This window comes from Brienomyrus brachyistius, chromosome 14 (assembly GCF_023856365.1).
Source record: "Brienomyrus brachyistius isolate T26 chromosome 14, BBRACH_0.4, whole genome shotgun sequence".
Lineage (NCBI taxonomy): Eukaryota > Metazoa > Chordata > Actinopteri > Osteoglossiformes > Mormyridae > Brienomyrus > Brienomyrus brachyistius.
The window spans coordinates 2543374-2569249 of record NC_064546.1 but is presented as its reverse complement, the minus strand read 5'-3'; the positions used below and the strand labels follow the sequence as shown (position 1 = coordinate 2569249).

At 42.3% G+C, this 25876-nt stretch overlaps 2 protein-coding genes across 6 annotated transcripts in view; one reads left to right on the top strand and one right to left on the bottom strand.

Annotated features, from left to right (window-relative positions):
- The window catches only part of wdr25 (WD repeat domain 25), a 30526-nt gene extending 12830 nt beyond the window's left edge, over positions 1–17696 (bottom strand). For 3 of the 5 annotated variants that reach the window (XM_048974373.1, XM_048974371.1, XM_048974372.1), the window contains exons 1-2: positions 17027–17696; positions 15284–15942 (exon numbers count right to left, since the gene is read on the bottom strand). In XM_048974373.1, coding sequence (XP_048830330.1) covers positions 15284–15931 — 648 coding nt within the window. In that variant the 5' untranslated portion in view covers positions 15932–15942; positions 17027–17696. The remainder of the gene's footprint in view (positions 1–15283; positions 15943–17026) is intronic. The other 2 variants (XM_048974374.1, XM_048974375.1) reach the window with 2 other exon arrangements.
- Positions 17697–17849: 153 nt separating this feature from the next.
- On the top strand, positions 17850–25778 carry LOC125708081 (tryptophan--tRNA ligase, cytoplasmic). Its single transcript, XM_048975597.1, has 11 exons — positions 17850–17973; positions 18601–18731; positions 18829–19039; positions 19279–19387; positions 20592–20711; positions 21484–21666; positions 22063–22163; positions 23639–23751; positions 24849–25022; positions 25142–25282; positions 25470–25778. Exons 2-11 carry the CDS (start codon positions 18618–18620, stop codon positions 25626–25628), a joined length of 1425 nt encoding a protein of 474 aa, XP_048831554.1. The 5' UTR covers positions 17850–17973; positions 18601–18617; the 3' UTR covers positions 25629–25778.
- Positions 25779–25876: the final 98 nt, after the last annotated feature.

Here is a 25876-nt window from a genome sequence, read left to right as displayed (position 1 = left end):
TCATAAGGCTCCTGCAATCGGCTGACTCTCAGAGAAGCAGAGTATTTCAGAGGGGCAAACACACATCACAGCACGACACACACTTCTCACCCACTAACTGCCACAGTTATGTGATGACACAACATGGAACAGGGCCATGAGGTGGGCATCAGATTTGGCCCGTCTGGCTCTGAGCCCCCACAGCACAGTGGCGCGGATCAGAAAGCCTGCATCCTCTGAAGGAGGGGATCTACACAGACTCTCCTGAGTCCCGAAGGTGTTAACAGCTCACACAGCCTCTGACTCATCCTCTCACAGCACTCTAAGGCAGGCTTTCCCTCTACTACTGCATCACCATTTATGTGGGTTTTCCCTTAGAATTTAACAAATGTTTTAGTTCAGGTTTAACCCAGGTTTTGAAAATTCTAACCAATCTTATTCTGAAACACTTTAAGATGTGCATATATAATGATATATATTCAGCTTATGTGCATCTCCTAACTCATTTTTACCAGTTCCAAAAGTCCTGCTGCTAGCATCATTTCAACAATTATTTTTTAACAAAACAATCAGCTCAATTAATTTCTATCCAATTAATCCAATTAAAAAACAAAAGCTACCACAGAGGGCCACTAAGGACCAGTACTGCCTGGAGCAAACCCTTTTCCTGCTGATAAGTCAGACACTTGGGCTCAATGTGAACATAAAACACATGCAGACCTTAAGATATGGACTAAAGGAGACCTTTAGAACTGAAAGGTTTATCATTCTGAGATTTAGCAATAAAGATTAACATCAAAGGCACCGGAGTGTGTAAGCCATCATGATGTTTCATGCTACTCTTCCACACTTTAAGCAGTACACTTAACTCTGGTTTTATATAAATTAGATGAACACAGGCAAAAAATAAATAAATCAACCACATGATACCCATATCCATAGATCTTTCTGTATGTAAACCGTGTCTTCACAAAATGACAAATTACATCATTAAAAACACTGCGGTATCTACTTTAAAAGATTATCACTACAGTAAAAGCTTGCTAGCCATTTATATTCTGTACAGTTTTCACCGAAGCATAAAAATTTAACATTGGATGCCAATTTTATTGTCCCCTCTGCCCCAATTGACAGTCTGCAGTTAAACTACCGTTTTTAAAATCATGGTGCACTAAGTTCCCCTTAAGGGGTTTCTCACATTTTAGCACACACAAAAAAGTACTGCATTTACGGCAGAAGATAAGCCTAGAGAAGTTGCTGCACCAACTCCAGGTGTAGGGTTGTCTATTAATCTGTGGGCTCTCGTTCAAGTTACAGTGTTATTAGCAGTAGTGATATACAGTCTCTCTAGGCTGTCTTCGTACCAGCAGCCATTCTGGCAGTTTGAGTGGCACGACAGACAAAAGGCTCTGCTTCTCTTTCCTTTTCCCGTCAGCCCCACAGACGCCTCTCCCACCAAGTTCATCATTCGCTCCGAAACCTGAACGGAAAAGGCAGCCCCACCCATCCTCGAGGAAGCGTGTGGGCGACTCGTACCCTGCCCGCTGCGCACACTCATTCCTTCTCCGATTGCGGGGGCCATTGCAGCTCCCCGTTCTCTGCTGTCATGGTGACGCAGCGTGGGCGTGTGACTCATCACTGCGATCACGGGTCTCATCACACAGTCTAGCCCGGCTAGGCCTTGCTGAGATTAATTATCCCAGGATTAAAAATGGGATATTAAAATAGTTTAGAAGGTGCTGAGCATAGGAGCTTTGAATATTTTGCTCCTTTTAACCAAATGAGCAAAATGTACTTGCATACCATCTAGCCTGCTTTAATCTGCACAGTAAGTCAGAAGGTGTTTGGTATTTCAAAAGCTAAACAGTTGTGTCCTTTTTAGTGCTAGTCTAGCTGAACCAATCTCTAATTCTCGAAAGACAGGCGATTCAGCAAAGAAGAGGTATAGCATGGGCTGGCCAGACAAGCAACTTAACCACTCCTGTTTTTTTTCCTTTAATATTTGGCTTTTAAATACAGTATGTAAATATTAGCTGACAATATCTTTGCACTGCTCAAATCAGCCAATGAGTAACAAGATCCCTATAAACAGGCTGGTCGTAGCCAATTAGAGAGCAACATAGAGAAGCTATTGTACACTAGTGTTTGCATTTAGTCATAGTCACCCTGAGTAAAAAGCAGATGACACTAAGAAACTGCTCAGCAAACAAAACATCAATTATTTTATCTTTCCGTAGATTAACATGTAACCATGTATTACATCTTTTTCTACAGATCCATAATTAACTTTCTCAAATAGAGGGCAGTAAGCAACCTACGCAATAAGCCGCTGAATTTATTCCTGTGGTCAAAAAAGTACTTGGTATTTTGTTTGTTTTATTTGGGAGCTGGCATGTTGTGTATGCAGCAATAATAAAGGATTTGACTATGAAGGCTGCTATCTGAACACTTAAGGAATCCCAGTGCTGAAGCTTGTTGTTATAGCGATAGATGAAGGAGACTGAAATAAAGCACCTTGAGATAGAAGGGATGAGGTAAACTCCCAGCAGCCATAGCAGGGGCCTGAACAACCAACCCATCCTTCATTACACGCAGCCTGAAAAACTGATAGATACTTTAACGGAAACCAGACAACTGATCTTCGTTTCAGTTTTAGTAGGGGCCTGGAATCCAAATAGAGTAGCGCATGCATTTATTTCCCCAAGCTGGAAGAGAATCCTACACGGCAGGCAGTGCTGAATTACAGCGCAAGCTCCTGTGAAATGACTCACTCCTCCAGTAACAGGTCTCGGAACTCAAGGACGGGCCTGAATGAGAGGTGTGGGCCGCGGTCCATAACAACTGAACACGATGAGTCAGAGCCTCGTCGCAAAGAAAGCGGGATACGCACCCTCATCACAATCACGTGCCGCACAGACGCATGAAAAGCACACACGTAAACCACCGCTGAATCTCTGCCCTAAGACGGCAAATTCAAAAGATTCAAGTCATTTAATTGTTAATACAGACATAAATAACCTGCTTATGATTTGCAGTTGTTATTCATCTTGAAGTTTTCCCTGCACCTAGTCACAGACTGTTCCGTAACTATGCCTTCCGCTCATAGCCAAGGCCGAATCATAACCCACCCCCAATTAAGAGAGATATTCTGTCCGTGGGCCGTGGCTTCCTTCACAATTTGCAGACCAAGTGCAAAGGTTATTTATATTTCCGTGAGCAAGAGGAAGCCTGTTCACTAGGGACTGGCCTGAGATTAACTGAACACCCACTTACTGCCCAAATCACTGCTAGGCAGTAACAATTTCAACCAGTCAGAGATCACAGTACTCATACACTCATATATACACACACACAAACACACACACACCCTGAGAGTTCCCACCTCTCTCTACCCAAACCCTGAGCACTGCTCTCACTGCTGTGAACGAATTATCAGCTCGGCTGGTCCTTAACACATTCCATGGCTTTTTGGACCAGAAGGGCCTGTTTCAGGATCCTCTTTTAGTTGTTCAGGTCCACGTCACATTCACGCAGACCGGAAAGGGGTTTGTGTGTGTATTTCTCCCTGTTACTTTATACAAGGACGGCACAGAGATTCACAACAGCCAAAACCCAAAGTCAGGCAGACTATCCTCCCAGATAACCGCGGCGTTTCAGTGAAGACGGCTTCATCTGGCATGCACCCAATACAGCAATTACACAGCAGTGAGGAGTGTGCCGCCTGCTAATAGTGCAGGTCCAGCACTGCTGACAGGGGTCTGGCGAGGCGGTTCGCTTTTGTAGACACTGCATGCTCAGAGGTGCAGAAAAGGCTCCTGAACAGCGGAAAAACCGGGGAACACCGCGGTAGCTGGGCGCTTTCCAGGTTGGAAGTAATTAGACATAGCGGAGATGCTGACTCAGTGCTGTCATTACTGTATCTATCCTGACATTCTTAGAATCCATTTTTAAAAGCAAGCAGCGCCCTGGAGAGCAGGAAAGGATACATATGCGGTTTCCGTTACTAGGGTGCCTCTTCTGTATTGCTCTGGTGAAACATCCCAGAAGCATCACTGGGTAAAAGTGTCATCTCTGCAACAACATTAAATTGCATGCAAGAATACACTGGTGGTGCAGAAAAAGGAAGTTTAGAAGCTGAATCAATACCCCTCCTTTTTATTACATAGATTTCAGATTTACCTCAAGCATTAAATGTGCCAGAAAGTCCAATTCAGTTATTCTAAACCAATATAATGTAATATAATATAACATAATGACACACCAGTGCATGTTCCATAGAAGAATACAGCCACTACCACCACCACCCCCCCCCCCCAGCCAACCCCACAGAATTGTGCAGCCAAGCCTCTGCGTCTTTTTGAGGAAGATGTTGCTATGCCAGTTGCTAGGCAAGTGACAAAGTACCAGAGTACTGAAGCATTAAATGCTTCATGTTTCAGATTTTGAGTTCTTAGAGAAACCAGCCCTGAACGTTCATCACGACTCTTCTGTGAAAGACGGGATAAGACAAGCCAGTCGTCCACACAGCGTAGATGTGCATTTAATAAAAAGGTTTGCGAAAACTGTGTGAAAATAACCTCCTGAAACAGGAGGAATTTGGCAGTCTAACGGTACCGCTCTTCTACACAATGAAACCACACGACAACAACCAAGAAGCCCTTTGTCCTACTGACACAGTTTATCAGATAATACCAGCCCACTTAACTTGCAGAGGGTTTCATATCCAATGAAACAGAGAAGTAAACAGCAGAATAGGTATTTCGCCTCCTGAAAGACCTGCCTTACACTCTATACATCACCCTTTAATGTGGGCAACACCGTGATGTCATAATCAGCCAACGAGGATGAATCACTCACTGCTGTGGGCAGCTCTGCCCATCCTCACTGGCAGACTGCAAAACAAAAATGCTTCTGCACGACAATCAGTGAAAACAAATACACTGCTTTGAACAAAACAGCTAGTAAGCAACAGTCAGTGTGACTATTATGATATGACAAACCAAGTGCTACCATTACATATGGGAATACTGACCAGTGCAGCACAGATCGGAGTCTCCAATGAGGGCAGATGCAGAAAGGAGGTCTGATCTTGCCAAGAGGCTTCTGACCGAGGGCATGGCAGAGGGAAAGGGTTGTGGGTTCCGCTTCACTGAACCCCTGAGGGTCAGAACCCGCATTCAACAGACAATAGTTTGATTCTAACCCAACCCACAAAGCTCACCCAGTGGGATACTGGTGAAGGAACCAGGTACACTGCAAAGTGTAACACTGAATCCTTTCTGCTTAGTCACTCTGCACTTACACACCTCAGCCTCCAGTACTATTAACAAGCTAGTTTTTCACCCAGAGCATCACTGCATTTTTTGCCCAGAAGCACTTAGAGTGCTTTAGGGGCAGACCTGCCTAGCAGTGACCTTCCGAAACATCCCAAGTGCTGCCATACTCACCAAACGTTTCATTGCTGGCAGAACAAGGAGTGGAGGGTGGAAGTGGACTGATGAGCTGAATATACTATTTTTGGCACTTGGTAAGCATGCTTAAACTGCAGTGCAGACTTCACAGGGAGATGCAAAACACCAGCCCTGAAAGCACTATTTCGTGCATTTTGTTCATTGCAGTCCACCCTGCTTACCAGGACAGGAAGTACATTTATGCTGCTAACAAAAAAGCTGGAGATGGAGTATGGTCTTTCAGAAACACATCTGATTAACCGAAATTTGCAAAGAACAGCACGGCAGCAAACCCAGTGGGTTAGACATGTTTAAACCTTAGAGCACAGCACATCCTTCTCACTTAAACAGCAGGCCGACAAAACCCCTCTATCTGAGGCAAATCGGCGTAAAACTCCAAATATTGTAAGTGTGAAAGGTGCTGCGACTGGCAATGAGTGTGGTGACCAGCCCCAGCCAAGGAAAGAGCAAGACACGGGGTAAGACGAAACCTGCAGAAGGAATTTAGAAAGGTGTAAAAAGTTCAGTTTGTTTATGAACTGTTCTTAGTGTTCAGGGGCACACAAACAAACACACAAACACACACACACACACACGTAAGTAAACTCTAGTACAGAGGCGGAAAGACACATAAGATTAATGCTTAGTCCTAAATGCCACATAATGTCCCTTTTTTGTCATTTCAGCAATTTTACTGTATTATGTAATTTCTGTTTTTGAAGATGAGTTATTGTAAATTAAGACAGATTTTGCACACAGTTAAATGAGTGTTGGAAAGGTGTTTAGATGCCCCGATAAAAATTATTTCAGTATAAAATGGCCATACACTTAAATTTTATGGGTGTTTCAATGCCCTAATAATCAGGGAAAATTATGTGTTGTGATGTTTGCATAAAAAAAAATATGACCTGTGAAGAAAATATGATTGTATTACACTTTTTCGAACAACCTTTAGGCATTCATTTTTATATATATAAAAGAAGTATGGTAAGTCAGTAACACATTCCCAGCCGTATGCTTATGTATAAGGTGTGCTTACTTCTCAAGGGAATTTATACAGCCAGGAGAAATATCCTTCAGCAAAATCCATTTCGGTATCATTAATCTATGACTAAAAAATTGCGTAAAATTACACTAAAATTAAACTCCACTGACTAAATTTGAACTAAAACAAAACAAAAACAAAGAGACAAAAATGTGACTTTAATCCAACTACAATTTTCAGTAACTAACTAAGACAAAAAATAAATAAAAATTTCTCGCCTAAATTAACACTGGGGCACGCCCAGCCACCTGGCGCTCGCCCTCGAGCTCCTGCCCCAGCCCTGGCTCCAGGGCACGGCCATAGTCTCCCCAGTCCGGGCAGGGTAACATGGCCCAACCTTAGAGATAGGGTGAGGAGCTCGGACATTCAGGAAGTCGCTGCATTTCCACGTCGAAAGGAGCCAGTTCAGGCATCTATCCAGAATCTACTTGGGTGGCTCCCTAAGGAGGCATGTCCAACCAGAAGGTGGCCCCAGGGCAGGTCCAGGACATGCTGGAGAGATTGTATCTCTCGGCTGGCCTGAGAATGCCTTGGTATTCCCCTGGAGAAGGTGGCTGGTAACACAGAGGTCTGGGCATCCCTGCTTAGACTACTGTCCCCGCTACCCAACCCCGGGTTAGCAGTGGAAAATGGGTGGGTAGGAAAACCAAAAAATAAAAAAATAAAAAAAATCACTGGATAGGTTACCAGTACAAAAACAAACTTCCACAGTCAGGAAAGAATAGCACAGAGCTTGACAGTGTTATGAAGCGATATAGAAATGCTAGTTGGTAAGGACTTGATTGCTGGACAGCAAGCAGCAGAACTGTAGAGGTAATGTCACGCAATTACATAGTAAACACAACGACAAAAATCTAGTTTGGGGGTCTGACATTCTGCTTTTGAGGTCCCGATGGCTGGAAAAGTTATGACTATATTTTATAGTAACACTGATCAAGACAGGCAGCTCCAGCATTGGATCTGCCAGGCAGAACTGAAGGATGAAGCTGTACACCTGGGATCCCGAGGTTACCCTCAGGGATACCCCTGCTCAGCCTGCAAGCCCTCCCAGGTCACATGTGCTGTATGACAGCCACAGGAGCTGCCCTTTTGCAATATTCAGAGCAGTGGATTTCGCAGGGAAGTCAAACCAGAATAATTCCCACAGATGGCACTCTGACAAATTGATGACAGCACCATAGCACGTTCCCCTTTCATACTCCGCAAGTTCCCAGGAAGCCAGGGCACCAGGGGCCCGCAGGGCAGTTGTGGGGGGGGGGGGGCTCACCATACACACCCTCCACGTTTCGCCAGACCGGCTGCAGTACTTCCAACATTACACAGGCCGTCTGGCTGTGTTCTATTATTGAGCATTTTCACAGCCGGGAGCATGAAACGGCATTGGAAAGTATGAGACCCAGGCCTTCCGGCAAGGAACAGAAACATGTTAAAAGCCAGACAAGGACTGATGTATTCATCAAATTAGATACAAAATATCTGATTTTGTACGCTGCAGTCAAGGATATGCCAGATCTGTACAGAACCAGTGACAGTTTGTAAAAATCAGTCTAACATCAAAAAAAAAAACATTTTATATAATGAACCATGAAATAGATAACAGATTAAAATTCAATTAATTATGTTTATCTTAAATATATTTTAGATCCTGTTAACACTACTACGCAGTACTAATAAGGAAACAGTGCCATCTAACTGCAACATGAGGTAGAGATAATTTGTTAAATGCTTGGGGAAATAATATGGGGGGGTTACAAAAATGGCTTCAAAGTAAAGCCAGTTTTTAGAATAAATCATGCATTACTAAAGCAAGGAGAAATGCAATGTTAGAAGCAACATGCTGGAGTAACTGCAGCTTAATCCTAAGGAGTCAGAGAAGCTACATACTGGAGTAACTGCATCTTAATCCTAAGGAGTCAGAGAATCAACATACTGGAGTAACTGCAGCTTAATCCTAAGGAGTCAGAGAAGCTACATACTGGAGTAACTGCGTCTTAATCCTAAGGAGTCAGAGAAGCAACATACTGGAGTAACTGCAGCTCAATCCTAAGGAGTCAGAGAAGCAACATACTGGAGTAACTGCAGCTTAATCCTAAGGAGTCAGAGAAGCAACATACTGGAGTAACTGCATCTTAATCCTAAGGAGTCAGAGAAGCAACATACTGGAGTAACTGCAGCTTAATCCTAAGGAGTCAGAGAAGCAACATACTGGAGTAACTGCAGATTAATCCTAAGGAGTCACTGCACCGTCTTAGTGAGCACCGTGCTTCAACAAGGTGTCAGCAGTGAAGTCTATATACCAGGCTGGGAAGCAGCAAGCTTTCTTACTGCAGAAAACTAATTAGTCTATGTGCAGCCTATATGAAGTCTCTTATCCTTAACTCAATTATCTTTAACACTTCTGGTGTGGTGTAGCTAGCCTTGACACCCGCGGGCCACGTATCTTCTAACCTCAGAAAAGCCATTTTATTTCAGCTATGATATGATCTCCTCGATTGCATTTTACTGCCATCCTTTTATCCACTTGCCGATTCACGCCAAGCAATTACAGCGGGATCAGAGGTAGCGTTATCAACCTGGACCGGCGTGAATGAGTCCTTTGACCGTGACGGTTGAACTGATAAAGCAGCTCAGAACAGCCCCCATTTCACGGCTGCATTCCTGGGGACCGGGAGGCATCGGCAGCATCGAAGACAGGAGCAACAGAGCTGAAGCTAAGGAAAAAAAAAAATCACAGGCTTCTTGCTCTTGCACAACCAGATCAGTAAACCCTATCAAGCCAACAAAGAGCTCTCACAGAAAGCCCTGGCTTCCAATCTGACCCAATCATCAAGAGATTCATTTGCCAGACACTGCATTTCAGCCAGTGTTTTTTTCTGTTTTTCATATAATTTTCAGTTGATTCAGTTCATTTGAAATCCAGTTTAGTTTTCACTGTGATTCCATTTAATTTGAATTATTTTTTCGTTTTAGAGATATATATTATGTACTAATGTCTTCAAAATAGGTAAAACGTTCCAAATATTAATGACAAATAAAGATACAGTTTTTTTTATTTAAGTTAGTTCTGGAAGCAAGTTAGAGTTTTTGTTTTGCAGTAGTTTTTAAGATTTGTTTTCGTATTTTATGAAAACGTTCTTCTTTGCAGCATTTCCACACAGGACCCACGAACCCAAAGCGGCTGGCGCAGCTCTAAAGAACCACATGCTCCCCGACCTGACCTCAGTCACCTTGCTTCATTAGTGCCACCACAGGATGCCTTTGTGTTTACAGCTGTGTGCTGCCCCCTCTCTGCCCTCCTACCTCCAAGAGCTGATACCAAGCAATCGATTCTTACCTGGTATTCAGCGATTTTCTTTGATGGCTGCTCTAGCAAGGAACTTGTGGAGATCAGTGGTGCCGACGGGAAGTGAAAGGGTTCATACAGGCCTCCAGAGGATTCCGAGAGGCTCCTGAATTCCCTTTTTAAATGACCATTGAGGGTCATCAGAGATATGATACACCCATCATTACGTATGTATTAGTTTTTAACAAAGAAATACCTTAACTAGAATGCTTAATAACTTAGCCCTATTCTAGCTGAATAACTGAAAGACAATTAGAATATTTCTGTATTCTAATATTCTCAAAAAAAAAATAGGCAGGAATGAATATGATGAGCATTCATTCCATCACACAAACCGCTTCAACCTCTATCACTCAAATTTAAGATCATTTATTTTAAGCACAGGTGTAGGATCCTTCTTCAAAAACTATGACTGATAACAGGAAGCTCCTCAAAGAAACCGAACAGCAAAGTGAATGAAGCCAGAGCCACGTAACTGCATGAAGAGGGACTAATAGCCTACACAAGCAAAGACATTTAATCTCAGTCTTTGATACGACACGCTTCAACAGAAATCACTTTGGGATACCGTCTTAGTCTAAAATAAACTCACAAGCTTACGGTAAATTTCTCCCCATCAGACTATAGACAGGCTCAAGAAAAGGCAGAACTCCAGAGGGTCACCAACACAGTGCAGAAGATCATCGGCTGCACTCTCCTCTCCTTGGAGGAGCTGTGCAGGTCCTGCTGCCACTGTAAAACCTGCAGCATCCTGAAGGACACATCCCACCGGGCACATCACCTGTTCCAGCTGTTACCCTCAGGAAGGTGGTACATACAGGTCAATAAAAGCCAAAACAAACAGACTGAAAAACAGCACATATCCTAGGGCTGTTGCAGTTATAAATGAATACCGGAAGGGTATGTTCTCTTTCATAAACCTGGGCAATACCTTACCAAGTTAAATCTGTACAATAATTCTACCAGATTAAACCTGTGCAATATTTCTAAAAACTTACGATGTCCAATAACGTGCTCTGATATATATTACTTTTGTACGTAAGAAAATTATTTTTTAATTATTTTTATTTTATTGCTTGTAATATTCTATTATTTTTGCACTGCAAGGAACTGCACACAATTTCCGTTATACCTTTGTATAATGACAAAGTTTCTGATTCTGCGAAGTTCAAAACAGATTGAGGAAATTCATATTCATATTCCAAGGACAAGCAAATGAATACCCCCAATCATCAAGGTCAAACCAATAAATACACTCAATTCCTGCATTTCGCAAGACTCATTACAATGTCATGTTATGGGGAAAGTAAGGAAAAAAAAGGTGTGCAAGGTTTGGCCTTATGTGCAACACTGCCCTCTTTTGGTCCCCAGCTATGGAGAATAGGTTTAGAACACCCTCCTGAACAGAACAGGCAGAAGGTCTATCTTCTAACAGTGCCACTGCGTGGGCACAAGGCACATAGCTCATAGCAGGGTAGCTCCCAGTGAGCCTTCCCTACCTCTGCAGTCCCTGCACCAGAAACGTGGGAGACCACTGGAGTCAAGGCCAGCATTTACAGAAGAGATTGACAGAAAGCAAATGTAACCCAGTATGAGAGCCTGAGTATGCCTACGAACACAGATAAAATGGCACTACGAAAGCCAACGGTGAGAACATTTAAAAACAGACGTGCATGATTATAATGAATGATTTCAATGAATTACCTGCTAGTCAAGGCCACATTAACATACTGTTCACAGCATCAGGTGTACAGTACGTCTTGTGCACTGTAACCACATCACACACGTTGCCTTATAGCAGGGGGTTCTCAAACTTTTGATCAAAGGTCCACATCAGATCTTTGTCCAAAATCAGAGGTCCGCAACAATGTTCAATAACATAACAGCACTCACTGATTGTTTCAACTCTGTCATGGGGGGAGGGGGGGTTGGGTTATGATGTGTTGCAGTGGTGAGATTGAGCTCATTTATGGCTGAAAATAAGATTAAAATAAAAGCCACACAATTCAACTATGGAAGAAGCATTTTGTCCAGAAGCTCCACAATACTTATGCATCAGGAGCTCCTTATAAGGAAACAGCAGTAAATTAACTGGTTACAATGGGACACATTAAAGGATACATCGGCTGTGAGGAAAACTGCAAAAACCCATGTCAAACCTTAAGAACCAGGAACAGTGATTAGGAGCAGTGCATTTTACTCTGGTAATCTGGATGAAATACAGAGGTGTGTGTAGAAGATGCAACTATGCACTAAATAGACCCATTAGACCAGATAACACAGGCTGGACGATAATGAAACCAGCAATATTAGAAGATAAAGGATGCAGTTTATACATGTAAAGGAAATGCACCATGCAGTTGCCAGCATCCAGGTCTGCAAAACAGGAACACACAGACAGGAAACACTTCGGCCACAAACCGGAATTGCCCTCCAAATCTTGTTCTAGTAGACTACGGATATTCAAAATCTGTTTACAAGTCAAATTCTCACAACAGCACCGGCTGATCCATATAAACTGTAAAAAAAAAAAAATACATTTCCCAATAGTAAAGAGCAAAGATACTGGCTCTGATGCATGTATAGCCTAGGGCACCAGTCTGTATAGGACACTCACCGGATTCTCAATTACGCAAAGAGAAGGAAACTTGACACCATTTACATAAAACATGTAGGCCTTACCACTACCAAAGCTGTACTCCTGCATCATTCATTAACGTAGCTTCCAAGTGATCCCATTTCATTTTTTCAAACAAGCCTAATCAATTATTTAATATTCATGACACAGTGCCTGAAATAAACCAGTGTTTAGACTGGAAGATTCCCTTCGCCCTGCAAGTAGAAAAGAAAATCTGGGGATGTAATTCAGATCCAAGCAGTTGTAAATGCTAAGACTGTGAGTACAAGAGATTTAGTAGAGAGGTAGTCAGTGTATCCCCTAGGTTTACAGCTTTTGGGGGGGGGGGGGGAGGAGGCAGACAAACACCGACAGGATTCATGGTGTTCATGTTTCTCTTTTCATGACAGCAGTCAATATAACAACTGAACTACACATCAGAACATTTCTTTTTATAACAATTTATGACAATTCACCACCCAGGGAGCGTTTAAAACACAGATATTTTTGTCTGCTTTTCAAATGCTTGGCGCGACGTATTTTCCGACGCACGCACTCTGTTTGCTGATGGGAGTGTGCTCACCAGTGTGTGCGTGCCCGTGTCTGTGCGTGTGCATCGGGGCGGAACTCCGCCATGCACGATACAGAGAGCAGAGGAGAATTGTAAACGTGCGACCGTGTACAGACAAAAATGACAAGCTGTTGTGTAAATAAGATAAATAACATAAGGCTATTTAGTTTGTTTAATAAAAGGACAATGTATAGACCTGTTCTATAGGAAACCTTAAATGACTTCTGTTGTGATCTGGCACTATATAGAAAACATAATGGTAGGGAAAACACTGGGTAAGGTATATAAGTCAAGCATATATACCACACAGGATTACTTGCCTGCCTGGCCTAAAAGAAAGCATCACATTTTCCAGTCTCACCAGCCAAAATCACAACAGGAGTGTTTCAGACTTTCACTATAGCGTTTTTTGCCCAGCCAACAGTTTTACACAAGGGAATATATGTTACACTGCTGCTTGTGTTTGTGAGCAATTCAGCTGAAGGGCATGTTGAATAAGAACAGTCTCCTGCAGCATTTTCTGAAACCGCTTGTCACACTCAGGGTCACAGGGGGTCCGGCGCCTGTTACGGGGCAGAAAGCAGGGAGCAACCCAGGATGGGATGCCAACCCATTGCAGGGCACACTCACACACCATTCACTCACACACCATTCACTCACATATGCACACCTACGGGCAATTTGGTAACACGAATTAACCTCAGCATGGTTCTGGACTTATGGGGGGAAACCACAGTGTCTGGAGGAAACCCCATGATGAGGGCGAACGTGCAAACTCCACACAGAGACTCACACCCAGGTTCCAGAGATGTGAGACAACAGTGCCAACCACTGCACCACTGTACCACCTGTATCTGGAACCTCTAGGTTTTTATTTCTATCGCCTTTATCACTATGCTCACTCAGAACTTCACAGATACAAGTTGCTGAACTTTCTGGATTAATCTGACAGTACCCAGGTGATGATTCGTAACAGGAAGTGAGCTTCTACAGTACTAAGCGAATGCATGTTCCACCTTTCAGATTTGCTCATTATCTCGAGCGGCAGGGGAATCATACAGGTGCTATTTTGCAAACGTTGATAAGCACTGAGGTTTTTCTTGATTAAATGTGGTTTCTGTCTTGCTTCCATCCCTCATGAATCCCATTTTTGACTAGCATCAAACTGTGGAGGCTTTAACACTGACTGGAATTAAGTCTAGAGAAGCCCGCAGTTCTTTGCATGTGGTTCTGGGATCTTTTGTAACTTCCAGGATAAGTTATCACTCTGGCAGGCCAGCAATTCCTGGGAAGATCTGCCACTGTACCAAATGTTCTCAATTTTGAGATAATGGCTCTCACTGCAGTTCAGTAAACTCAAAGAGCCTAAGGAGTAGATCTGTAACACTTTCCACATATATTTCAACAACTCTTCTGCCCTAATTTCTTCCCAAATTTCCTTTGATTGTGACAAATGCTGATCTTGCAGAAATTTTCTGGTAAATACTTCACAATGATGGCGAAGTTCAAATAATGGCTGCAATTAATCGAGGCTGTGTACAATAAGCTAAAAATAATCATCAATTAAATCAGGTTAACTGGCTCATTAAGTAACTATGGCAACTGCTTTTTCACATGGGTTATAAGAGTGTTGGATAACTTTACTCAAATGAAATTTTAAATTGTGTATTTACTCTGGTTGCCTTTAACATTATATTTTGTCAACCAGTCAATGTGACAAATATGCAATAAAGAAATTAAGCAAGGGGCAAATATTTTCCCATGGCACTGCACACTGTATTTCAGAACCACCTCTGTTCTGTGTTCTATCAGAAAAGCATGAAGTTTATGCCTACAGGGGAAAATCATTCAGTTTCTTGTACCTGGCGCACTTAAACTGTATGTGAGATATGAATGAATCACTCCCAAGCATGTGAGGATAGGTTCCTATGGATATACTGCAGGCACCTGAAGTAACAGCACACCCTAGGTGATGATTTATGGTGGACTCCAACTTTCACATCAGGTACAGTCCTTAAGGAGCTCAACTGCACTCTAATCTATTCCAGAACTCAGCCAAGCTCATAATGATTGATGACACGACTAAACAACACTCACACCCTACAGCTCCATGGCAGGTCTGCAGGGGCCGATTATGCAGCATTTAGTGTTGCTACTCTCTGCTGCCACTAATAAATAATAATACAAGAACCATAATCAAGTATACTGCATCATTAGGTACTCGGCCCACCCACCACTGCTAAGTCAGGACCCCCACCCCTACAGCTCTAAAGGGTACCTTGGCAGTGACATCCATGGAGGCAGACAGGAGGAGATGGCTGAAATGGGGCACTGGGCACCACTGAACTGTGTTGACTGGGCCCTGGTGGGCCTGGACACGTAGCCGCACACGCCTGGGCAGCTCCGTTCCAGTGGACTTCCGCCTCAGAAATGGACTAATGATTTCGGACACTTCGGTGAGCAGTCTGGAGCCTGTCCCTGAGATAACAGACCCATCCCCTTGAAGACCGTCCTCTGAGCTCGCCGCCACTTGCTGAGCCAGCCTTTGCCTTTTGGGAATGTAAGGCCTGATACCAGTCACCGGGGTCTCTTTGAGAGGCCTCTTCGGAGGAACCACACAACTAGAACCCTGAGATGTTTGAGGCAGGGACCTCACTACTCCAACGGCATCCTGAGCACCATCTGGCTGAATCCAAGAACTGTAGCAAAACTCCCAGAGTGATCTGGATTCCTGCCCATCTTGTCCTCCACCTTGAGGGCTGAGAGAAGACTCATGAGGATCTGCGGGACCGAATTCAACGCCTCCATGTTGGCCAAGGGAATTCTCTGCGCCAAAGTCACTGTTTGAGTTTTGATGAATTGTTCCTTCCTGTGTTGTAGGTTCATCTTCAGTTTCAGAATCCTCATAAGCAACCAAAGAGGCCATTGTGCCAACACCTTTTATAGGAAAAAGTTAACAAAATTAAACATTTTATTTGCATGTAAATAGCATGTTTTTTTTCTGTACCATCACTAAAATATGATGATGTATAACTTTGTGTTTTTCAATAACTGTAACGGCTTTGCATCTTGAACAACTCCGGTTTTCATAGACTGATTAACATCTGAAGCAACATGTTAAGGGACTTGATATCCGACTATACACAAAACACCATAATGCACTATGAATTTTCTAGGACTGAAACCACACATTTCTGACTTACAGTATGGAGTCCAGCTGCACAGCTTCACTCCTAAAGCCACTTTGTGTGCTTTTTAGACTCAAAATCAGTATGTTACTTTAGTAAAGATATCAATTACAGCAAGTTAACGTTAAATGGGTCATAGTTTGCTCGTGAAACAGCTGTACTGGCTGATATACAGACAGCCCTTTCTAAAATTTTAGAACATGTACCAACTTTTAATCACAAACCTACACGGATTAAAAAAAAACAAAAAACTAACACATCGGCGCCACCTACTGGATGATTTCAGTGTTGCACCAACATGTTACACTAGGTGATTTCCAAGAAATGGGAAATGTTTACAAATACAACATAGTTTCAGTTTCACTGTGAGGGAGCCTTCAGTACCTAAAACAATAGTTCTCAGTGCTGTTCCTGATGGACCCCCCTGCCACAATGTTTTTATTCAAATCCAACCAACCTTAATCAGGCTCAGATGGTCCTTAATAGCCTAATAATAATGAATACATGTATCCACTGGTCTAAATGAGAGGGAAAGTTAATTATTGGAATTATCGCTAGTTAATTTCCAAAAGCTACTATAACAAATAAACCAAAGACAAAATTTACTTTGTCCTTTTATATAAATAGGCAAGAAAAACAGAAACTATGATTAAATGAGTAAAGATGTTCAACATTAAACTGTGAATTGCTTTGTTTCAAAACATACATTTTGTTCCCCAGACTGTCTCATAAATGCTATCAGCAAGATGTTTTTTATGGCAAAAAGTTCTGCTTTGTACTTAGTTCTGGCATGACAATTGACTTTACACCTCAGTGTAGTTGGGACGACTTACCAATCACTCGAAGAGTTGGATGAAATATGTGAGCTGCAGCCTGTGTGTTTAACGAAACTAAAAACGAATATTTACATACCAAAATCGGATAAACATCAAAGCAGTCTAGTTTGAGATATGTGAAGGCCCTCCTCAGATGATGTGATGAGGAAACAGGGGTAAAGAACTACATAGATTTTTGCGTTTTGTGTGAATTTTAAATATTTAAAACATATATTACAAAAATATGCCCACCTAAAGTCTGCTAAAGACTTCTACAGCTATCAAGATATGGGGATATGTAGATAGCTGACTAGCCCCCTTTAGGCTAGTGAGGCAGTACCTGAGAGATTAGCACCCAATATTATTTATTTCAAACTTTCCCATTAAACTACGCACAAAATACAACTACCAATGCACAATAAATGTAATATAACAAGTGCCAAACCACAAAAGGTATAAAACTAAAATGCCAGTATCGATACTGTTAGTCCCTTAACGCCTACATACCCACTAAGCGATAAGCGGAATAATATAGTAGTAAGCTTAATTAAAGGTTGTGACAGTGAATAATATTGCGTTAGCTGTATTTTTATAATTTCGTTACCATTTAGGCTAGCAGACCCCGTCGAAAACGGTCTACTGTGGTAGCAGTTTCACTCGCCACGCGCAGTCTCGAGCATTTTAAGTTGCTCGAAAAAATATGTCGTACTAGAAACTTAAACACAGCCATTTAATACAAAATTCTACTTTTAAAAATGCATCTTTGAATTCATTTGGATAATATATCTAGTTAAAATATTTATTTATATAAAATGTATTTTTGTAAATGGTTGGGGACATTTTCTGTACAAGAATCTCAATAAAATTACAAACAGTTTGTGTTTCTTTACGAATCATCTTCTTTGGTGCACAGTTTAGCTGATGCAAGTTGAATGAAAGGAATCTAGGATTTCTAGCTCTCGTAGGTCGGTTAATATCGAAATAATATTTTTCATTTATTGCTCGATGATCAACGAATTTTGGAACTTTAAATATATTTTAATTTAAATTATAAGTATGTGGTTGTGCGGTTAAAAGACCTATTGGAACGTTTGTTGGTTTGCTTTCGTTTAACGGTGAAGCTGCTTAAGGCTGTCTTGTCATCGTCGGTTATATTAGCATTTATCAGGTTGAAGGCCAGAATTCAGTTGACTAGACAGCACTTGTGATGCCTTAAAAATAAATTTTACATTAACATCGCATAATTTTTAAGTTAGTTACAGTAAAAGTTTATTATTTTTTCTAAAATTGTTTTGTCGATAGTATCTTATGCCACTGATGTTTTTCGTCAGTACTGCGTGCATGAACCACTATCTTTTATGTGTACCCCAAAATTGTAACCTTGTGGTCTCAACCCTGTAAAAGTAGAGCTGCGGCAGATGTTTCGTACTATTTAGAGCTAGTACCATTTCAGCTTTCGCTTTTCATTTTAAGATTTCATCAGTTCCGGTAAATCAGGCAGCTACCAGTAATTGTGAGCTTGGGTGTTTACGCTTGGGGACCAGTCATTGAATTCTGTGGCCAAATATAGCCCTCTGTATTGTTATACACAGTTACTCCTGATTTGACGATGACGGACATTCAGTCAGATGGGGAGGGAACTCGGACCCCTTTGGAGTTATATAAGAAGGTGTCAGCACAAGGAAATCAAGTCAGAGTCCTTAAAACTGAAAAGGCTGATAAGGTAAGGTAATTCGTCGTTCTAACACACATATATATCGGACAACAATAGTAGTTATTCTTTGACAATTTATATTTTCTGTACGCTTTTGTACTTCTAGGCTGACGTGGAAGCTGCTGTCCAGCTATTACTTAAACTGAAAATGGAGTATAAAGCGGTAACGGGGGAGGACTACAAGCCTGGATGTCCTCCCGGTGACAACTGTGTCCTCCAAGAAGACCCACCTTCAGCAAATAATGAGGAGGACTTTGTGGACCCCTGGACGGTATCGTCAAACAGTGCCACAGGCGTGGATTATGACAAGCTGATCGGTGAGGAGGCTTACCTTGCATGATGCAATAAAGTTACCACATTGCAGAGATGAAGTAGTTCAAGGGTCATAGATGAGAATGGTAGCATAAAATATAGACATTCTGAATTGCACAGATGCAGTATTTCACTGTGTGTTGTTACGGTTGTGTCTTATATTATATTATCTTGCTGAGTTTGTTCTCTGATGACCGAATTCAACATAGTACTGGTGTGATTGCATGCCACTGTGTCCTTTCAGTACGTTTCGGCAGCAATAAAATTGACCAAGAGCTGGTGGACAGAATAGAGAAGGCGATAGGGCAGAAGGCTCACCGCTTCCTGCGACGAGGAATCTTCTTCTCGCACAGGTCAGCTGTTCTGCCTTTCCCCCGCCACTCATGGCTCTTTCACTATGCGGGAGGGGGGGGGATTTGAGTTTTAGGTTGTATTTTTAAAGGTTGTATTTATCTAAAATATCCTCCTTTCCTTTCCCTTAAAGAAAAAAGTCTGTGTATGTGGTTTATAATGAACGATGAGGGTTGGTGCTGGTGAAGTGTTGAAATGTTTCATCAGCAATGAGAACAAAAGGCATGAGGCTGTGAATAATGACAGTTTCAGTTTCACTTTGTGGAATCCTGTGGTACCTACACCAGCAGTCTAAATAAAAGAGAAGATTAAGGAGACATTATCGGTGACTAATTTCCCAAAAGTATTATAACAAGTAAGCTAGAGACCAAACGTACATTGTGCTTTATATACCTAGGAAGAAAAGACTATGATAAAATAAGTAACAATAAGTAACAATTCAACAACAGTGAGTCGCTTTGTAACAAAACATTACTTTTTTGCCCGAACTGTCTCCTAAATACTGTGTTAACAAAGTGCTTTTATGGCAAAAAAAAAAGTCCTGCTTTGTATTTATGACCTTGCATGATGCCTTAAAATGACTTTATGCCTCAGTGCGTAACTGCGTTAGTTAACATATACACAATATAATCAAATATGCATACCAGGGTGAGTAAGCATCAATGCAGCTTGTGATAACATTGCCATTTGAAGAAGGAAAAGGAAATGCATGGCAAGATGCGTTGCACACCTCCTCTGAACTTAACTTACTTAACCCTGTTATTAAATGAATGGATGTAATTAGCTGTGCTTGTGATGAAGTGCTATATCTCAGACTTGTTTTGCTTAACATCCTTCAGCGTGAACAATAACTTACCACTCATGACTATCTCATTGTATTTCCAAAAGCTGACCGCTTCATCCTGTTTGTTTTATTTAAAAAGTTCGCAACATTGGAAACTGAAAATCTGTTTTATCAGAGATAGATAAGACAACCTGTATTTTAGGAATTTTCCAAACATAGGATATTTTCCAGACACGTTCCCATTTAAAGGGGAGGAGGGGGGCGGACAATATATATTTTTGCTAAATTATAAATCAGCAGCTTCAATAAAAGCTTCAGTCTAGTTTGAGATATGCGAAGGCTCTCCTCAGATGATTCTTGTTTGAGTGATTGCCTGTGGGTGTCTTTGCTAACCGTTTTGTTTGTTGGTTGTCCCTCTCCAGAGATATGCACCAGGTCCTAGATGCCTATGAGAACAAGAAGTCCTTCTACTTGTATACGGGGCGGGGGCCCTCCTCAGAAGCCATGCACTTGGGGCACCTCATCCCCTTCATCTTCACAAAGTGAGGCCCGTGTGCCACCCCCTCGTTTATTTTGATACATGCACACCACATATCTATCTATCTATCTATCTATCTATCTATCTATCTATCTATCTATCTAAAAATATACACACACATATGTATATACTTACATGTATCGACTTGTATAAATCTTTATAGTGCCAACACAGTCGGTAATTATCAGCAGACCAGCATACATGGCAGAATCCTGACAAAGGCAAGATGGGCATTTTTCCAGGGTGGCAGTCTAAGGGGTGCCCACACAAATATGTCAGATACAGACACTCTTTTGTCACCTATCTGCACACTGTCATGTTACCACCATGTGTTGAGATGTGTAACCGGAATGTATGACCGTGAATAATGTTCCTCACCGCTCACTCGAGAAGTACTCATATCCTCTGCAGTGCTGGCGCAGAATAGCTATGTGACGTGGGATGCCGGGTTATCGCAATGTGGGGGCAGGGGAAGGGAGCGAAGGACCCTGTAAGGTTAGCAAGGTGTGACCGAAAAAGTAAGCATTGTAAGGGAAGTGTCGGCAAGAAGATCGCAATCCAGAATGAGCAGAAATCATTAACAGGGCCCTCAAACAATTGATTATTTTTCACGATTAGTTATATACACAAGCATATTGCAATACTATCAATATTATATACTATCTTTGCTCATGCTATTCTCCCATTGATCAGTTATATTTGGCAGAAAATCTAGCTAATATTAAAAGATTAAAAGAAGCATATTATTGACATATGAAATCTGATGATCCTGTCAGGTGGCTGCAGGATGTCTTTGACGTGCCACTGGTCATCCAGCTAACGGATGACGAGAAATACCTGTGGAAGGACCTGACTCTGGAGGAGTGCCACCATTATGCAGTAGAGAACGCCAAAGACATCATTGCCTGTGGTTTCGATGTAAACAAGACCTTCATCTTCTCTGACCTGGATTACCTGGGGTAAACATGTCTACCGTTAAGGTCTTTATGGATACCCTTAGTGCAAGCAATCATAGCAAGGAACCGCACAAGAATGGAAGAGCGTGGACGTAGTTCTAGGAAGAAGCCCTTCATTTAATTTCGAAATTAAGTGAACTAGTTAACTATGTTTTGACCTCTTTAAAATTATTTTAAAAAGTGTGTTTATCAACTTGGAATTGCATGTTTTAGATATAGTTCAATTATGTTACACTAGAGGGCACTGTATTCCAAGACAGGAACCCACCAGAAACACATTTCAGCAGGGGACTCGAGGTTCTCGCTTACTTTCCCATGTCCCAACAAGCTGTTTTAGACGAGGTCCCTGCCTCAGCACCCTGGATAGATCAGCCACACACTTCTTCCTCTTGTCTACAGATCGAGCCCTGGCTTCTACAGTAACATTGTGAAAATCCAGAAGCATGTGACTTTCAACCAGGTCAAGGGTATCTTCGGGTTCACAGACAGTGACAGCATTGGTAAGACGGTCAGGAGTAGGAAGCTGGAGTTTACCAGAATGACACTGAACATCTTGCAAAACAGATGTTGCAATATTCCCGCTATCCAAGTAATATTATTTCCCCTAATATATACGATATGGACAAAAGTATTGGGACACACCTCTTAATCATTGAATTCAGATGTTTCATTCAGACCCACCGCAGGGGGTTGTTGATTCAATAACCGAATCGCAGAGTTTCAAACTTTCTCTGGCATTAACCCCAGTACAAAAATTGCTCTCTGGGAGCTTCATGGAATGGGCTTCCATGACTGAACAGCTGCATGCAAACCTCAGAACGTTACCTGCCTGACTGCATTGTCCTAACTGTCATGTTTGGTGGAGGAGGGATAATGGTATGGGGTTGTTTTTCAGGGGTTGGGCTTGGCCTCTTAGATCTCTTAATGCTTCTGCATACCAAGACATTTTGGACAATTCTATGCTTCCAAATTTGTGGGAACTGTTTGGGGAAGACCTTTTTCTGTTCCAGCATGCCCCAGTGCACAAAGCAAGGTCCATATAGACATGGTTGGATGAGTTTGGTGTGGAAGAACTTGACTGGCCCATACAGAGCCTTGATCTCAACCCCATCAAACACCTTTGGCATGAACTAGAACAGAGATTGCAAGCCAAACCTTCACATTTAACATCAGTGCCTGACCTCACAAATGCTGTTCTAGATGAATGGGCAAAAATTCCCAGAGACACATTGCAAAGGAAGTTGTAGGAAGCCTTCCCAGAAGAATGGCAGCTGTTATAACTGCAAAGAAGGGACCAACTCCATATTGATGCCTATGGACTTGGAATGGAATGTCAAAAGAGTTCCTGTAGGTGTAATGTGCCAATACTGTTGTCCATACATGTATGTGTATATGGAAATGTAGTAACTAGGGATGTTAACCAGACTACTATCCAGTTCAAGGTGTTTCTATTATGTTTAAAGGTCCCTAATTCACCAGGGAGGAGGACATATTTTGGATTTTTGTTGAAAATACAAATGATAAACACCACCCTGAACTCTCCCATAGCCCGTTAAGCAGGGGTGAAACTTAAGAATAATTGCTTCTAGCCAACTGGGCTATTCCAGTAAAAAATGCAGTCCGACTGGCAATGTTATTTCTAGCTGGCGGGCTAGTGTTCTGTTTCTTGTGCCTTACTTTAATTTCAATTTCCAGCCTTGCCTATGGGAAAACACCTAATATAAAAATATTTGTTAACATGTCGAAGCAACTGATTTGTGAATAAGAGATGGTTGCTGCTAAACCAGGTCAAGCCCCTGACAGCAAACCTTTTGGACAGATCCCAGTTGTAGCTGTGGAACTTGCACAAACATTAGCAAATCTGCAGACCCCCCCCCCAGACCAGACCATCACATCACATATACTCACTTAATTTCAAGATCCTTCAACCTGGCATTGCTTTCCTCATGCCTTTTGTTCTTCCTCTACCTGCCAGGAAAGATCAGTTTCCCGGCCATTCAGGCGGCCCCCTCCTTCAGCACCTCCTTCCCCCAGATCTTCAAGGGCAGGAAAGATGTGCACTGCCTGATCCCCTGTGCCATTGACCAGGTCAGTGTTGGCACCCAAGGCCTTGGCTCACTGCACTCTCTTCTCACCTCTCCCGACCTCCTTAGGCATCAGAGATAGTGTCGTTCCTGGAAATTTACTGTAACTTGATGATGAACTGAAAAATTCACAACTTAACTGTAATGAATCACTGTTTAATCATCCCTACCTGCTACAGCTCTCTGGCTGTTGTCACGTTTTGAGCCTCAGATTGAGACATATTTACTCTGGGGTCAGCGCCACATGGCGTCAGCATGAGGTCCGTAACTTGAGAAGTGTATACAAATACTCCACTGTACTCTCCAGGCAGTCTTATGGGTTTGCAAGGGAGAGAAAGGTTTGTTATGAAGTACATCACCAATGCATTCCATATCCAACAAGGACATTCCAGAGTCAAAACAAACACACATACTCCTGTAAGAAAGAGACCGGTATATGCAATGAATCTATCAGTCATCATACTCCCAGTCCTAAAGGCAGATCTTTTGTACCTTAAGCATCATCTCACGTAAGACCAGATATAGATTTTGCATTGAATGTGTTAGCATGTAAGCATACACGTTTGGTGACTGTGTCTCATATGAAGGTAAATATTTGTGACATACTGTAATGCGGCCCTGAAGTCTTAGTCACTGTCGCCTTTTATGTCTCTGGGTCGTTAGCTTCCCCTTGAGGATTAACTGTAAAATAAAACATTGTTTTACACCTGACCTATATTTTCACATGGGAAAGATTAACACGTTGGGCACATAAAGTGCAGCTTTCACAATCTCAAGCCTTGCGCCAGAGTCCGAGAGACTGACCTGAAAATCGCTTAAAGTGGTAGGTGCAGATTGAAATGTAACGCAGGCAAAGGCTTTTCTTATCCAGTTAAGTATCTCTTATTGATCACCTTTTTTTTTTAGGATGCTTTTGTTTTTGCCTAAAATGATTACATTTATAATTATGTTGAATTATATGGTCATATATGTGTGTTTAACCAAACAGATTTTTTTTGCGTATTTTTTTTTATTATTAGTATTATTTACAGCCAGCATTTGAGTCCATATCAGTTTCTTGAGTCCATCTCTTATTGGCTGTGCCTTTTGCCGTCACATCAGGACCCCTACTTCAGGATGACTCGTGATGTGGCCCCCCGCATTGGCTTCCCCAAACCTGCCCTCCTGCACTCCACCTTTTTCCCTGCCCTGCAGGGCGCTCAGACTAAAATGAGTGCCAGTGACCCCAACTCCTCTATCTTCCTGACTGACAGTGCCAAGCAGATAAAGGACAAGGTACAGATCCCAGCAATGAGTGTAGCATTTCTGCCTCCAGTATATATCTCAAGGATTAAAGTCCATTTGAAGGTACGTTATATATTGCTTATAAAGCAAACTTGTGCTTCTTCATGCAGGTCAACAAGTATGCTTTCTCAGGAGGCAAAGACACTATTGAAGAGCACAGGAAGTATGGTGGCAACCCTGACGTCGACGTGTCCTTCATGTACCTCACCTTCTTCCTGGAGGATGATGATCAGCTAGAGAAGATCCGACAGGTGAGCGCCAACACCCTGAGTATGAACATTCAAGGCCCAATTTTTGGAGAATCTAGCAATATATTATTATTAGTATGTCTAACAAGACCAATCTTCTGGTTCTTTTCTGTAAGGGTCCCATAGTTTGCATATGTACCTGCCCATAAAACAATATAAATAACTGGTAGGCATGACTCTCTCTCTCCAGGACTACACCAGCGGGGCCCTCCTGACAGGCGAGCTGAAGAAGTACCTGATCGAAACCCTGCAGCCCTTGATCTTGGCTCACCAGGAGAAGAGGAACGAGATCACGGATGAGATCGTCAAAGAGTTCATGACCCCCCGGCCACTGGACTTCAGCTACTAGCTGAAGGGTTTCCAGTAGCAAAAGCCTCTCTGGAGAGGGAGGCCGCTGGAACTTTGACGCTCTGGCACCACGCTGGTATCACAGCACATGAGCAGAATGTCTACGCTGTGCTGTCTGCATCAATAAACCACCCGCTAAGATGACCTTGAACCTTTTAGCTTCTCTTGCTCTTTACCTCGCTTCACTTTTTCTTTGTGTTATGCCAAAGCCTGGCAGGAGGGTAGCAGATGGTAAGTATTCAAGAGGAT

What these genes read in the sequence shown, in the direction of transcription:
- LOC125708081 (XM_048975597.1), top strand. Translation starts at nt 18,618, where the DNA reads ATGACGGACATTCAGTCAGATGGGGAGGGAACTCGGACCCCTTTGGAG. An exon ending in GGAATCTTCTTCTCGCACAG is followed by an intron (nt 19,388 to 20,591) that starts GTCAGCTGTTCT and finishes GTCCCTCTCCAG; the next exon opens with AGATATGCACCAGGTCCTAG. An exon ending in ATCCCCTTCATCTTCACAAA is followed by an intron (nt 20,712 to 21,483) that starts GTGAGGCCCGTG and finishes TGATCCTGTCAG; the next exon opens with GTGGCTGCAGGATGTCTTTG.